At 45.0% G+C, this 14,195-nt stretch overlaps 1 protein-coding gene across 3 annotated transcripts in view; it reads right to left on the bottom strand.

Annotated features, from left to right (window-relative positions):
• The window catches only part of ECH1 (enoyl-CoA hydratase 1), a 69,485-nt gene that overhangs the window by 40,617 nt on the left and 14,673 nt on the right, over positions 1–14,195 (bottom strand). For all 3 annotated transcript variants that reach the window (XM_077480344.1, XM_077480335.1, XM_077480353.1), the window contains exons 5-6: positions 3,989–4,037; positions 3,851–3,915 (exon numbers count right to left, since the gene is read on the bottom strand). In XM_077480344.1, the coding sequence (XP_077336470.1) occupies positions 3,851–3,915; positions 3,989–4,037 (114 nt within the window). The remainder of the gene's footprint in view (positions 1–3,850; positions 3,916–3,988; positions 4,038–14,195) is intronic.

Below are 14,195 nucleotides of genomic sequence, written 5' to 3'. Positions count from 1 at the left end.
TAATACTCTGTTGAAGAGCTATGTTGGCAATCTCTGGCATCCGACAATTCTGTGTTTGATCCTGACTTTCACCACCACTGCGCACTGAGATTTCACTCACCGGTCATTATGTTACTACAGCACTACAAAGACACAGTATTGCAGGGGTGTCAAACTCAATTTCATTGCAGACATTGCAGCATTATTGTTTTATCTGTAAAACAAGATGTCCAGAGCACCCCACCCTCGCGTACAATAGATGTCAAGAGCTTTCCACCCTCCCTTACATCACAGCAGGGCCATCTTCATAGCATCATGAGCTCCTGGGCAAAGTATTGCACTGGGGCCGCTACTAGGGAGATGGATTCCTGCAGCACGCTACACACGTCACAGCAATAAGTCAGTGTGGCTAAATTATGCTACGTATTGGGCATGGCTTTTTGTCCAATTAGAAACAAAAACACAACTAGAGAATTGCCCAAAGTTATATTCACAACCTGTACACACTGTACTGCTCTCTCTACACACTGCTCCTCTCTTTTTTTACTCTATCTCCCTCCCTAGCTGTGTCTCCTATCTCTGCACTGTACAAAGCCTGAATACAGGCATTAAGATCTCTTGTACCCCACCCAGTACACACTGGAGCTGAAATCTGATTCCCTTACATATACCAGTAGCCACTATCTGCATAGAGTGTATAGCTGGCTACTGTATTTAGTTCTGACCTGTACAGTTCCATGGTCAGAACAGCTCAGTTACAGTAGCCTGCTCTACACTGTGCACATCATAGCTGTGTGTAATGGAATCTGATGGGGGAAGAGGAGTTCTTAATATTACACTCAAACTGTGTACTGTGCAGTGTCGGCCCATCCATTAGGGGCGCAAAATAAAATTTCCTCCCTGCCAATCGGGAGGTGGGTTTGTGAGACCCAATTACCGATTGGCCAAAACGTCAGGCGATCCTATTGCATGCCTAGCACTTAGTAGGAAGAGAGTGAAGACGCATGGCGGAAGCCACTGGAGGAGCCTAGATGGGCTCCACCCGCCGTGCTGGAGGACCCCGGAGCCGCTGCCCACAGCCTGCCATCTAGATGTGGTAAGTTTCAGACCACCATGCCACCGGTGGGTGTTTGTTTGCTGCCCCCCCCTCAAAAAAAACAACACCGGCCGCCACTGCATCCCACCCCAGCAGCCCGCTGGATCCGGCCACAATCTTACCACTGCTGCTGCTTGTGTGGGTGGGATGTGTACTGCTACGATCCCCGATGTCCTCCTCTCTTGTTCCTCCCATGTGATTGGAGAAGTACACATCCCGCCCACACAAGAAGCTAATGCTCCGTTATGGGTTGTTTTTCCTTAACGCCTACAAAGTTTCAGGGGAGCGCTGGAGAGATTTCCAGGGGGAATTGAGGGGGACTGCAAGGCCCCCCCCCCCCCCATGTACCTGGTTGGCCCATGAGTTAAGACTGTCCAGCATTACAGTGAACCTTTCTTACCTAGTGCTGCTGCCAGGAAGAAGCTGGGGGCAGAGCTGGAAAGCAGAAAGTGCAGGGTCTGGAGGAAGACCAGTGGAGGGCTGGAGTCAGCTGCTGGAATCTTCTGAATGCTGAGACCAGAGGAGGCGGAAACAAGGGGGTGCTGCTGCTGCACAGAGAGAAGGAGGATTTGAGGTTCTGCCTCTGTGCGACTTTACAGAGAAGGGAATGATCTGGCAGAGGAGTCCAGTCCTCTCTGTGGACGACTGCTGAGACAAGGTGGGGGCTGAGACGAGAGGGGTGCAGCAGCTGCAATAGAGGTGCGAGGGCCACATGAAATGATCTGGCAGGCCAGATTGAAACAAGTGCAGTACTGAGCCAACAGCCAGTGGATGGAATCACAGAGCATAGGTGTTTAACGAACATGAAAGTGTGTCAAATGCTGAAGTTTCTTTGGTCAGTCTAATGTAGCTCTTCAACTTTTTATCTTTTATTTTTTGGTCAACAGCGTTCCTTTAAACTGCCTAAAGCCTAGTACACACAGGCCGAATGTCAGCCGGCGGTTTCTATTGACCGACTCCTGATCAGCACTCTCAGCCAATGGCTGAGGGCGCTGACTGGAGTGTTCTATGGCGGGGGGCCGCTCCCCTGTCAAAACACAATAGCACAGCACAATAGCACAGCATGGGAGACCGCTGTACTAATATCGGATTGTTAGTATAGTGTCTCTGACCTGAGCTGTCAGTTTTGCAGGTTGAACGAAAAAGAAACTGGTGGTGGGTACCAGGCTTAAAAAGAGAAGGGCCGTGTAAAAAAAAAAAAAAAAAAAAAAAAAAAAAAATTAAAAAAGTGTTTGCAGCTGCTGACTTAATAAGCACACTTACCTGTCCAGGGCGCCCGCGATGTCGGCCGCCCGAGGCCGACCCGTCCCTCGGGTCCCAGCGCCGCCATTCCTTCTAAGGGAAACAGGCAGTGGAGCCTTACGGCTTCACTGCCCGTTTCCTACTGCGCATGCGCGAGTCACGCAGCGCTTTGTGAATGGGACGCTCTGTGTTCTGAGACACACAGTTCCCAGAACACAGCGCGACCCATTACCCAGAAGACAACGCGACGAAGGAAGAGGAAGAGGAAGATTAGGATTATGTGCCTAGCAACAGGCATTTCTGGTAAGTAAAAAAAATAAAATAAAAAAAAATAAAAAATAAATTCTCTTTTTTTTTTTGATTTTTTTAAAATTTTTAATATTTATTTATTTATTTTTTTCGGGGTGGCCCTCCACTTTAAAGCGGTTCTTCACCCTAAAGGGGAAGTTCCGCTAGTATTATCCCTCCCCCCCTCCGGTGCCACAATCGGCACCTTTCGGGGGGGAGGGGGTGCAGTTACCTGGATAATCCAGGTAACTGCACCCACTTCCGGCCAGACCGCCGCAGACCCCCGCATCGCTCCGCCCCCCCCGTTGTGTTCTGGGAAACACACAGTTCCCAGAGACACAGCAGGGAACCAGCGCAGCGCGACTCGCGCATGCGCCGTAGGGGACCGGGCAGTGAAGCCCTCATGCTTCACTTCCCGATTCCCTGACATAGGATGGCGGCGGTGGCTGCAGCGAGACGAGCGATCGCTCGTCATCTGCCGCCGACATCGCTGGAACCTGGGACAGGTAAGTGTGATATTATTAAAAGTCAGCAGCTGCAATATTAGTAGCTGCTGGCTTTTAATATTTTTTTTTTTTTTTTTTTTTTTTTTTAGGTGCAGCTCCTCTTTAAGTTTCTTTTATCTTTTGGGGACTTTCTTAGTGAGATCTCCATGCTGAAATCCCAGGTCTGCAAACCTGCTGTGGTTATTACTAGGGCTTCCCACTCTCATTGTTAAAGCTTTATCATTTTACATTCTGCAGAATGCAGTACAAAGTGCTAAAACACCTAACACTCAGGGGGACAAAAACAGAGTTTAGGAATTATAGCAGGGAAACCTCGCTATAAGAACATGTAGTGACCTATAAAACATTACTCTGCATGGACGAACCATCCTGCATTGAGCAAATTGGGTCATATGCATGAATACAGAACCTTTACAATTGTGCATGATAAAAAAAAAAAAAAAAAAAAAAATACTTTGCAGGTAACTCGGTACAACATGGTGTTTCCCAGCTTCATATATATTTAGGAAAAGAAAGTTTGACTGAATGAATATACTAGCTCAGACTTTGAATATTGCCATTTCTTACAATGTGCTCTAGGTTTACAAATTCTCAAATTGTTCTATAGAAAATGTATAGGTGGTTATAACTTGCAAAGGATTAAAACAATTCAGCATAAAATTGCAAAGGTTTACTAAATTTCAAAGTAAAGTTCAGTTTGCAGTCCATACCACGGAAGTCATTCCTTCTATGTCTTTACCTTAACTTGAAACCAGGCATCCTGCGAGCAGTAACGGATGTCACAGGCAGTGATGAGATTCATCCCTGATGGAAGACAAAGTATTAATCATCAAGACACAAATCTCATCTAGTCAAATGGCAATGTGCACTGTCTCACCTCCTCCAATGCACCCATTGTGGATTGCAGCAATCACCGGCTTAGTACACTGCAATTTAAAACATACAGGTAATAAAATTAAGCACTATGTACAGTACAAACAACCATTAGGAATGCCTCTTTCAAATGTCAGAGCTCAGGAATTAAGCAGTTTTCTATGAGCTATTATGGTAAAATAGTTTAACAATGTAACATTTGGCTTTTCTCATTGTTACAAAGTTATACTTCATATTTTATGTACAGCACTGTATATGCCATGAATATCATAGTTAATATCAAGAGGTATTTAATACAGCTGCTGGATCAAGTTAGAGATTGATTGGCATGGACATATATTATATATTGATGCACTCCATATTTATGTGAACAACTTGAAGTATTAAAAGGAGTCATGGGTTCTATCGCTTTACTGACTGTAGATACAAAACTCTCAAGAAAAAAAAAAAAAAAAATCTATACTAATGCTTGCTACCACACTTCATCTACCCAGACCAAGGGGTATTTATGTGCACTCGAGAAGCCAGAGATAATACCACTCAGAAGCTCAATGCTGTCCAATTGGCCCTGCCGAGGGCCACCCCTTGTATTTTGTTTTCCACTGATTCAGAGAAAGGGGCTGACTGCTCTTGCTTACCGTATATACTCGAGTATAAGCCGAGATTTTCAGCCTCTTTTTTGAGGCTGAAAGTGCCCCCTCGGCTTATACTCGAGTCACCGCTGTCTGACTGCTCGATCAGCGTATCGAGCAGACAGACGGCGGACATTAAAATTCAAAAGCCGCGCCTCCTTCTCCACCTCCGCCTGTGATAGGCGGAACACTGAATTTCCCAGCAGTCAGTGTTCCGCCTATCACGGACATCCGCTCATTCTCATACTACGGACGACGATGAGAGGATGTCCGTGATAGGCGGAACACAGGCTGCTGGGAAATTGAGTGTTCCGCCTATCACAGGCGGAGGCGGAGGCGCGGCTTTTGAATTGTAGAATGGCCGCCGAGAAGAGCGGCGATCCATCGGCACGACACGGGACGGAGGAGGCACGGGACGGAGGAGGCACGGGACGGAGGAGGCTCGGGACACAGGTAGGCTGGACACACACACACACAAGGCTGCACGGACACACACACAGGGATGGATGTATTTTTAAATGCAACCAATGTGCAAGTACATGCATTGGTCATGATATTGGTATTTTGTGGTCCCCAGCACTGCAGACTGATACAGGAAAGGGTAGAACTAAGAGCCAATGAGTTGTGAGCAGTACATGTGCTGAAAAGAAATATGATGAGGAGAAAACAGGAGGAACCGTGAACTATTACAGCTTTTTGTACAATCCTTTTACAGGCTAAGGGCAGGAAGTTGACCTATCTGTATTTCTTAACTACAACACATATATGTCAGGTCACCAGTCTGTCTGCGCTATATGGTAAAACCGTGTAAAATCTCAGGAGTGGATGGACACACACACACACACACACACACAGGGATGGATGGATGGATGGACACACACACAGGGATGGATGGACGGACACACACACAGGGATGGATGGATGGATGGACACACATACAGGGATGGATGGACGGACACACACACAGGGATGGATGGACGGACACACACACAGGGATGGACAGCCATGTCTCACCCTCGGCTTATACACGAGTCAATAAGTTTTCCAGTTTTTTGGGGGTAAATTGGGGGCCTCGGCTTATATTCGGGTCGGCCTATATTCGAGTATATACGGTACACTTTATTCAGGAGTCCAAACTTGGGTCTTCACACTCTCTCATAGATACAGTCACTACGCTCATTCTCCTCTGCAAAGTGCAGATAAATGGAACCACCTTCTGTGGCGTTCTCCAAAGCTAAATTGTACACGCCAGGGCTGCCCCCTATCCCCAATTTTAATACTAACACAGGAACTATTTCACTGCATGATAGGGGCCAGCTATGATATTTCTGGTGTCCATATGCCCCCCCACCAACATAAAGTCATTGCTTATGCAGATAACCTTCTATTCTTACTAACCTTTCCAGGCGGGTTCATTCCTCACCAACTTTCAGCATGCAAGAAATACAGGGCTCTGTCGAATCTTTACATTAACCACCAGATGTTAGAAGCCTTGTACTTCTCCCAAAGATCACATTGGCCAGGGTTCTACACAACTTTCCCTTCAAGTGAGCCAATCAATCTAACTGGGAATCCACCTCCCCAAGGATATCACACCCAAGCCCTTATCCTTAACTTCCCCTTTCTCTCCTATTTTGTTACATTACAGCTTTTAGTTCAATGTTTTTTTTTTATCTGAATTATATATGATGGATCAGAACACAATAGTCTAAGTTCATGAAGTAAAATTTGAAAAATATATACATAAAACTATTTTTCAGAAAAAAAAAAAAAAAAAAAATTATAAATTGGCATGTGCGTATGTATTCACCCCCCTAGTTATGAAGCCCATAAAAAGCTCTGGTGCGATACGTCTGGAACAGGCCCAGACGCAGGTGCCACTACGGGGAGCTGCCTGGTGTTATAAGCATCTCCCAGCCCATATGAAGAGGCATCCCCTGATGGGGACGACCCTCCGGGTGGGATCACAGCTATACTCAAAAGAGTCACTGTCCACACCTACTTCTCCGCTATATCCTATTATAGGGAACCCGCAATTCTCTCCAGGGCTAGACACCCAACTTTTGCAGGCCATGTCCAGTAGACAGTGCACACAAGCACGACACTTCCGGGCGCATGGGGACTGGCCGTCCATAGAGACGCTCTGTAACACATCGGGACCCTATAAACTAGCCTTTTGGACCGCGGTCCAACTTAGACACTTTCTTAGGGCTCTCCAGAACCCCCTGCGATTTGACGAATCGTTGACCGACTTTGAGGAATACTGCTCTGGTACCGGGGTGCTTCCGCGAACACTGTCCACAATGTACAACCTTCTTATCACACCCATGGACGACGCCCATTTGACCTTCCTGACAAAATGGGAGGGGGAACTGAACTGTAAATTTACTCCGAGCCAGACTCAAAGTATTCTAACATTGGCCCTAAAGTCTACCATCTGCACGAACATACAGGAAAACTAACTATAAACTCCTAACGAGATGGTACTTAACCCCTCAGGCTCTACACTCCTTCTATCCGAGCGTCTCTGCGCTTTGTTGGAGATGTGGACAAGAGCAGGGCACGTTGTTACATATATTTTGGTCATGTTCGAAGTTGTCTCATTTTTGGTCCACGGTCAGGACCGTGATTCAAAAGTTTACGGAATACAATGTCCCCAATGACCCGGCTTTCTTCCTACTGCATGTAAATACCATGTCCGCTAAAAGATACAAAAAATCCATCCTATGTCACCTAGTAAATGCTGCTAGAGCATGTATACCACTCCAATGGAAAAGCCAGACCCCTCCATCGGTGGCGTCCTGGATTCGTAGGGTGGAGGACGTTAGTAAATTGGAAGACCTGGTGCTTACGGGGAGGCAACAGCAGGAAAAATTTAGGAAAACATGGGCACTCTGGCACCAGTTCATATTCTCATCCGAAGGAGTATCCTTAAGGACCGTGTAATATGGTCAGCGTTATAGACTACGTATGGGTCGGGGCAGTCCTGATTCAACCAGAATTCCCCCCCCCCCTCTCCCCCCCTTTTTTTTTTTCTCTTCCCCCCCCTCCCTCCCTTTCCCTCATCATCTCCCCTTCCATGTCCCTTTCCCCCATTCCCGATGGCCTCTCCCCTCTGGCACTGGGTTTTTGCCGGGGTACTGAGATTCTGACGAGGGCAAGAGATGAGGGAACTGAACGGACTTAGGCTCTTGGATACACTTCTGGCTTCTTAATGGAGATTTTATGCTTGGATAAGCGGTAATCACCAGATGGCAGATTGAATTCGGTCTTCCATAGAGCTATGATTAGTATGCCATGTAAGTGTGTACTGTATACCTACCTTCCTCTTGCTTTCGGTAATATATTTAATATGTATTTCCCTTTCCCTCCCTTCCCCTTTGTGTATCCCACTTCTATGTTATATGTTATGTCCATGCCCATGTTGGGCATTGTTTGAAAATTAATAAAAATTAATATTTGAAAAAAAAAAAAAAAGCTCTGGTGCAACCCATTACCTTCAGAAGTCAACAAATCAAATCAATCAACAAAAAGGTTATTGATGAGAACCTAAGGGCACTACAAGGTATAATTGCGCAGGTATACAATCAATGCACAACAGTATTTGGTACAGTCTAAGCAATCTATAGTTATCTGAAAATGCATAACCATCTTCCCAATTCCATATCATAGAAATCATTGTATGATACCCAGCGCTCTCTCAGCGAAGTCACATAATTAGTGAAATGATGTCCACCTGTGTGCAATCTAAGTGTCACATGATCTGTCATTACATATACACACCCTTTTGAAAGGCCCCAGAGGCTGCAACACCTAAGCAAGAGACACCACTAACCAAACACTGCCATGAAGACCAAGGGACTCTCCAAACAAGGGGCAATGTTGTTGAGAAATACAAGTCAGGGTTAGGTTATAAAAAAAAAAAATCCAAATCTTTGATGATCCTTATGAGCACCATCAAATATATCATAACCAAAAGGAAAGAACATGGCACAGCAAACATGCCAAGAGACGGCTGCACACCAAAATTCAAGGACCGGGCAAGGAGGGCATTAATCAGAGAGGCAGCACAGAGACCTAAAAGGTAACCCTGGAGGAGCTTCAGAGTTCCACAGCAGAGACTGGAGTATCTGTACATAGGACGACAATAAGCCGTACGCTCCATATGTTGGGCTTCATGGCAAAGTGGCCAGAAGAAAGACATTACTTTTAGCAAAAAACAAAATGGCACGTTTTGAGTTTCTGAAAAGGCATGTGGGAGACTCCCAAAATGTATGGAGGAAGGTGCTCTGGTCTGATGAGACTAAAATGTAACTTTTTGGCCAAAGAAAACACTATGTCTGGGGCAAACACATCACACAAAGAACACCATCCCCACAGTGAAACATGGTGGTGGCAGCATTGTGCTGTGGGGATTTTTTTCAGCAGTCAGGACTGGGAAAGAGGTCGGAGTTGAGGGAAAGATAGATGGTGCTAAATACAGGGATATTCTTGAGCAAAACCTATACCACTCTGTGTGACATTTGAGGCTAGGACGGAGGTTCACCTTCCAGCAGGACAATGACCCCAAACACACTGCTAAAGCAACACTTGAGTGGTTTAAGGAGAAAACATGTAAATGTGTTGGAATGGCCTATTTAAAGCCCAGACCTCATCCAATACAAAATATGTGGTCAAATTTAAAGATTGCTGTCCACAAGTGCAAACCATCCAACTTGAAGGACCTGGAGCAGTTTTGCATGGCGGAATGGGCAAAAATCCCAGTGGTAAGATGTGGCAAGCTCATAGAGACCTATCCAAAGTGACTTGGAGCTGTGATAGCCACAAAAAGGTGGCTCTACAAAGTATTGACTTTAGGGGGGTGAATAGTTATGCACATTGACTTTTTCTGTTATTTTGTCCTATTTGTTGTTCGTTTCACAATAAAAAAATTAAAATAAAAAAATCTTCAAAGTTGTGTGTATGTTCTGTAAATTAAATGATGCAAATCCTCAAACAATCCATGTTAATTCCAGGTTGTGAGGCAACAAAACACAAATGCCAATAGGGGTGAATACTTTTGCAGGGCACTGTAAAATTAATTTGAGCCAATAAACTGGTAAGGGTGTAACACAATATATTATGTCTCGCCAAATAGGAAGGAGGCATGTCCCTCTTGGACATTGATCTCTTTCATCTTACCATGATAAGGAACGATGTAGGGATGAAAAAAAAACCTCCTACGTTTCTATGGAATAAAATCTTCTCCTTTGCCCCACTCACTGTACTTCTTTGGTGAGAAACACTGTCTTCTCCCACCATCAAATGTCACTCAGAAATTTGGCCTACATGGACCATAGTTCAAATTACTTTTAGCAGATGAGGAGTGTCACTACACCCCTCACTAATCACCCCAAACTAATGGAAATAATCTCTCCTTTGGCCATTCGGGATTAAGTATTTGTAAGCAAATACAGGACTCTAAACTTCACGAAATGCACAGGCTGACCCCTGTATGCCAATCTATCCATGGACCCAGATCTGGCTCACTTGGGACAATGGTGGTTGAGACAACTTGCATATTTTATGCATTTGCTCCACATAGCCTCTGCCTTTGACTGACCAACTTTCTAACAGGAATGCATACAATCTGGCCCGGCTAAACACACTGCTTCATTCAGCTATAAACTCCTCTAAGCCGACAGGGACCTTCCTCTCCCTTTAATAATAAATAGTGACAAGACCCATGTATATAGTTTACTCTGGAGGGGCAATCTAAATTCCTCACATTATCTTTTAAGTCATCCATAAATTATAGATATCAGGATTCAGAAAATAACTCATGAACAGTCGGTACAGCACACCTCTAGTACTGCATTCCGCGTTTCCCAATTTTCCCGAGGAATGTTGGCACTGTGGCTTCTCTCCAGGACACCTCCTGCATATCTTCTGGTCCTGTCCCAAATTAAGTCACGTCTGGGATCAGATACATACTACCACCCAGAAATGTACAGACTTTCTAATATCCAAACAGACATTTTTGTGCTTTACCATAATGCCATTCCCTTAAAATCTTATCAAATTTCAGTCATAGTCCATATAGTTAATGCTGCCTGTACTTGTATACTAGCTATTTGGAAAGAACCCCTCACCCTGTCCCTCCATCCCCACCATACCCAAGTGTTAAAATACTGGCTGGATAGGGCGAAAATAAAACCATGGAAGAACTTTCTAGCTCCCTTACCAAGAGCATGAACATGAAAATCCAGCTTAGTTGATTAGAGTTCTCCTCCTCCCCAGAGTTCAGATTATTCTGAAACTCTGACAATACAGGGCCTTCCCCCATAGCTCTGAGCCCAACACCAACTCTTTTATTTTTGCCCCTACCTCCATTTCTTTCTACTCCCATCAAGGCCCCCTGTAACCCCCACTCTGGAGCCTCCTTTGTCAACCCCACCCACCCACCCTACCCCCTGGTACTTTATATATTCCCCTCCGCCTGCTACTGACACCCACTATCTCCTGCTGTTACCTCAGACGTTGGTGAGCCCAAATGGGCCTACTTCCGGCCTTCATATTTTTTTGTCATTTTATACAATCTCCTCTTCCCTTTTACCCATTCTGCTCACTGTTTGCTTCCTGCAAACCATTTCCCTCTACAAGTGCCCAAAAAATAAAAAATAAAAATAAAAAATAAAAATCAGCTTTTTTGGGAATACAGGTCCTTCTCAAAAAATTAGCATATTGTGATAAAGTTCATTATTTTCTGTAATGTACTGATAAACATTAGACTTTCATATATTTTAGATTCATTACACACAACTGAAGTAGTTCAAGCCTTTTCTTGTTTTAATATTGATGATTTTGGCATACAGCTCCTGAAAACCCAAAAATCCTATCTCAAAAAATTAGCATATTTCATCCGACCAATAAAAGAAAAGTGTTTTTAATACAAAAAAAGTCAACCTTCAAATAATTATGTTCAGATATGCACTCAATACTTGGTCGGGAATCCTTTTGCAGAAATGACTGCTTCAATGCGGCGTGGCATGGAGGCAACCAGCCTGTGGCACTGCTGAGGTGTTATGGAGGCCCAGGATGCTTCGATAGCGGCCTTAAGCTCATCCAGAGTGTTGGGCCTTGCGTCTCTCAACTTTCTCTTCCCAATATCCCACAGATTCTCTATGGGGTTCAGGTCAGGAGAGTTGGCAGGCCAATTGAGCACAGTAATACCATGGTCAGTAAACCATTTACCAGTGGTTTTGGCACTGTGAGCAGGTGCCAGGTCATGCTGAAAAATGAAATCTTCATCTCCATAAAGCTTTTCAGCAGATGGAAGCATGAAGTGCTCCAAAATCTCCTGATAGCTAGCTGCATTGACCCTGCCCTTGATAAAACACAGAGGACCAACACCAGCAGCTGACATGGCACCCCAGACCATCACTGACTGTGGGTACTTGACACTGGACCTCAGGCATTTTGGCATTTCCCTCTCCCCAGTCTTCCTCCAGACTCTGGCACCTTGATTTCCGAATGACATGCAAAATTTGCTTTCATCCGAAAAAAGTACTTTGGACCACTGAGCAACAGTCCAGTGCTGCTTCTCTGTAGCCCAGGTCAGGTGCTTCTGCTGCTGTTTCTGGTTCAAAAGTGGCTTGACCTGGGGAATGCGGCACCTGTAGCCCATTTTCTGCACACGCCTGTTCACGGTGGCTCTGGATGTTTCTACTCCAGACTCAGTCCACTGCTTCCGCAGGTCCTCCAAGGTCTGGAATCGGTCCTTCTCCACAATCTTCTTTAGGGTCCAGTCACCTCTTCTCGTTGTGCAGCGTTTTCTGCCACACTTTTTCCTTCCCACAGGCTTCCCACTGAGGTGCCTTGATACAGCACTCTGGGAACAGCCTATTCGTTCAGAAATTTCTTTCTGTGTCTTACCCTCTTGCTTGAGGGTGTCAATGATGGCCTTCTGGACAGCAGTCAGGTCGGCAGTCTTACCCATGATTGCGGTTTTGAGTAATGAACCAGGCTGGGAGTTTTTAAAAGCCTCAGGAATCTTTTGCAGGTGTTTAGAGTTAATTAGTTGATTCAGATGATTAGGTTAATAGCTTGTTTAGAGAACCTTTTCATTATATGCTAATTTTTTGAGATAGGAATTTTGGGTTTTCATGAGCTGTATGCCAAAATCATCAATATTAAAACAAGAAAAGGCTTGAACTACTTCAGTTGTGTGTAATGAATCTAAAATATATGAAAGTCTAATGTTTATCAGTACATTACAGAAAATAATGAACTTTATCACAATATGCTAATTTTTTGAGAAGGACCTGTATATACTCCAAAGCATTTAGGGCACTGTTTCCCATCTGAACACTAACCCCAGTTATAAAGTTTTGCAGTCTTAAGTTTGACTACCTCTGTTAAATAAGCAGCTGTACCTGCTGTGTACTCCATACTGTGTATCTTTAGCTGTCTGAGTGTACTTCTACTGTGCTTATCAGGCTGTATTTCAGTAGTCTTCAAACTGCAGCACTTTGCATGTCTTTATCCGTATCTGGTCCCCGAAACACTTTTCCTCCCACTGACGCAAGGCACTATTCCTCCCATATGACACCAACGAAGGGGCGATATTCCTCCCACTGACACCAACGAAGGGGCGATATTCCTCCCACTGACACCAACGAAGGGGCGATATTCCTCCCACTGACACCAACGAAGGGGCGATATTCCTCCCACTGACACCAACGAAGGGGCGATATTCCTCCCACTGACACCAACGAAGGGGCGATATTCCTCCCACTGACACCAACGAAGGGGCGATATTCCTCCCACTGAGACCAACGAAGGGGCGATATTCCTCCCACTGAGACCAACGAAGGGGCGATATTCCTCCCACTGACACCAACGAAGGGGCGATATTCCTCCCACTGACACCAACGAAGGGGCGATATTCCTCCCACTGACACCAACGAAGGGGCGATATTCCTCCCACTGACACCAACGAAGGGGCGATATTCCTCCCATTGACACCAACGAAGGGGCACTATTCCTCCCATTGACACCAACGAAGGGGCACTATTCCACCCATTGACACCAACGAAGGGGCACTATTTCTTCCACCTGACACCAACCATGGAACACTATTGCTCCCAATGACACCAAAGATGGGACGCTATTCCTCCCACTGACACCACGATGGGGCGCTATGCCTCCCACTGACACCAACGAAGGGGCGATATTCCTCCCACTGACACAAAGAACAGGGCATCATTTACTCCCATTGAAGCAAGAATATTGTCTACTCCCATTGGCCCTCTAAAGTCTGAGGAAAAGTAAATTGGCGCTTTGTTTAGAAAGTTTGGAAACCTCTGCTGTATTTGAAGCATTTTGGATACACTGTGCTTTTTTAAATCTGTATCACCATGTAGTGCTTCTATAAAAACCTTCAATAAAGAATGAATAAATATAAGTTCACAGACAGAGGCTGTATTATAAAGCTCATCATATGTCATCTTTACCGAGAAGATACAATCTGTTGAGTTAACATTCAACTGAAGACCCCCTTTCAATAAAGAATGCATTGTTCTTTTTCTAGAAAATGTC

This window comes from Lithobates pipiens, unplaced genomic scaffold, assembly GCF_037356315.1.
Source record: "Lithobates pipiens isolate NorthernLeopardFrog02 unplaced genomic scaffold, aLitPip1_a1.2 Scaffold_1, whole genome shotgun sequence".
Taxonomy (NCBI): Eukaryota; Metazoa; Chordata; class Amphibia; order Anura; family Ranidae; genus Lithobates; species Lithobates pipiens.
This window is presented reverse-complemented; position numbering and strand designations above follow the sequence as displayed.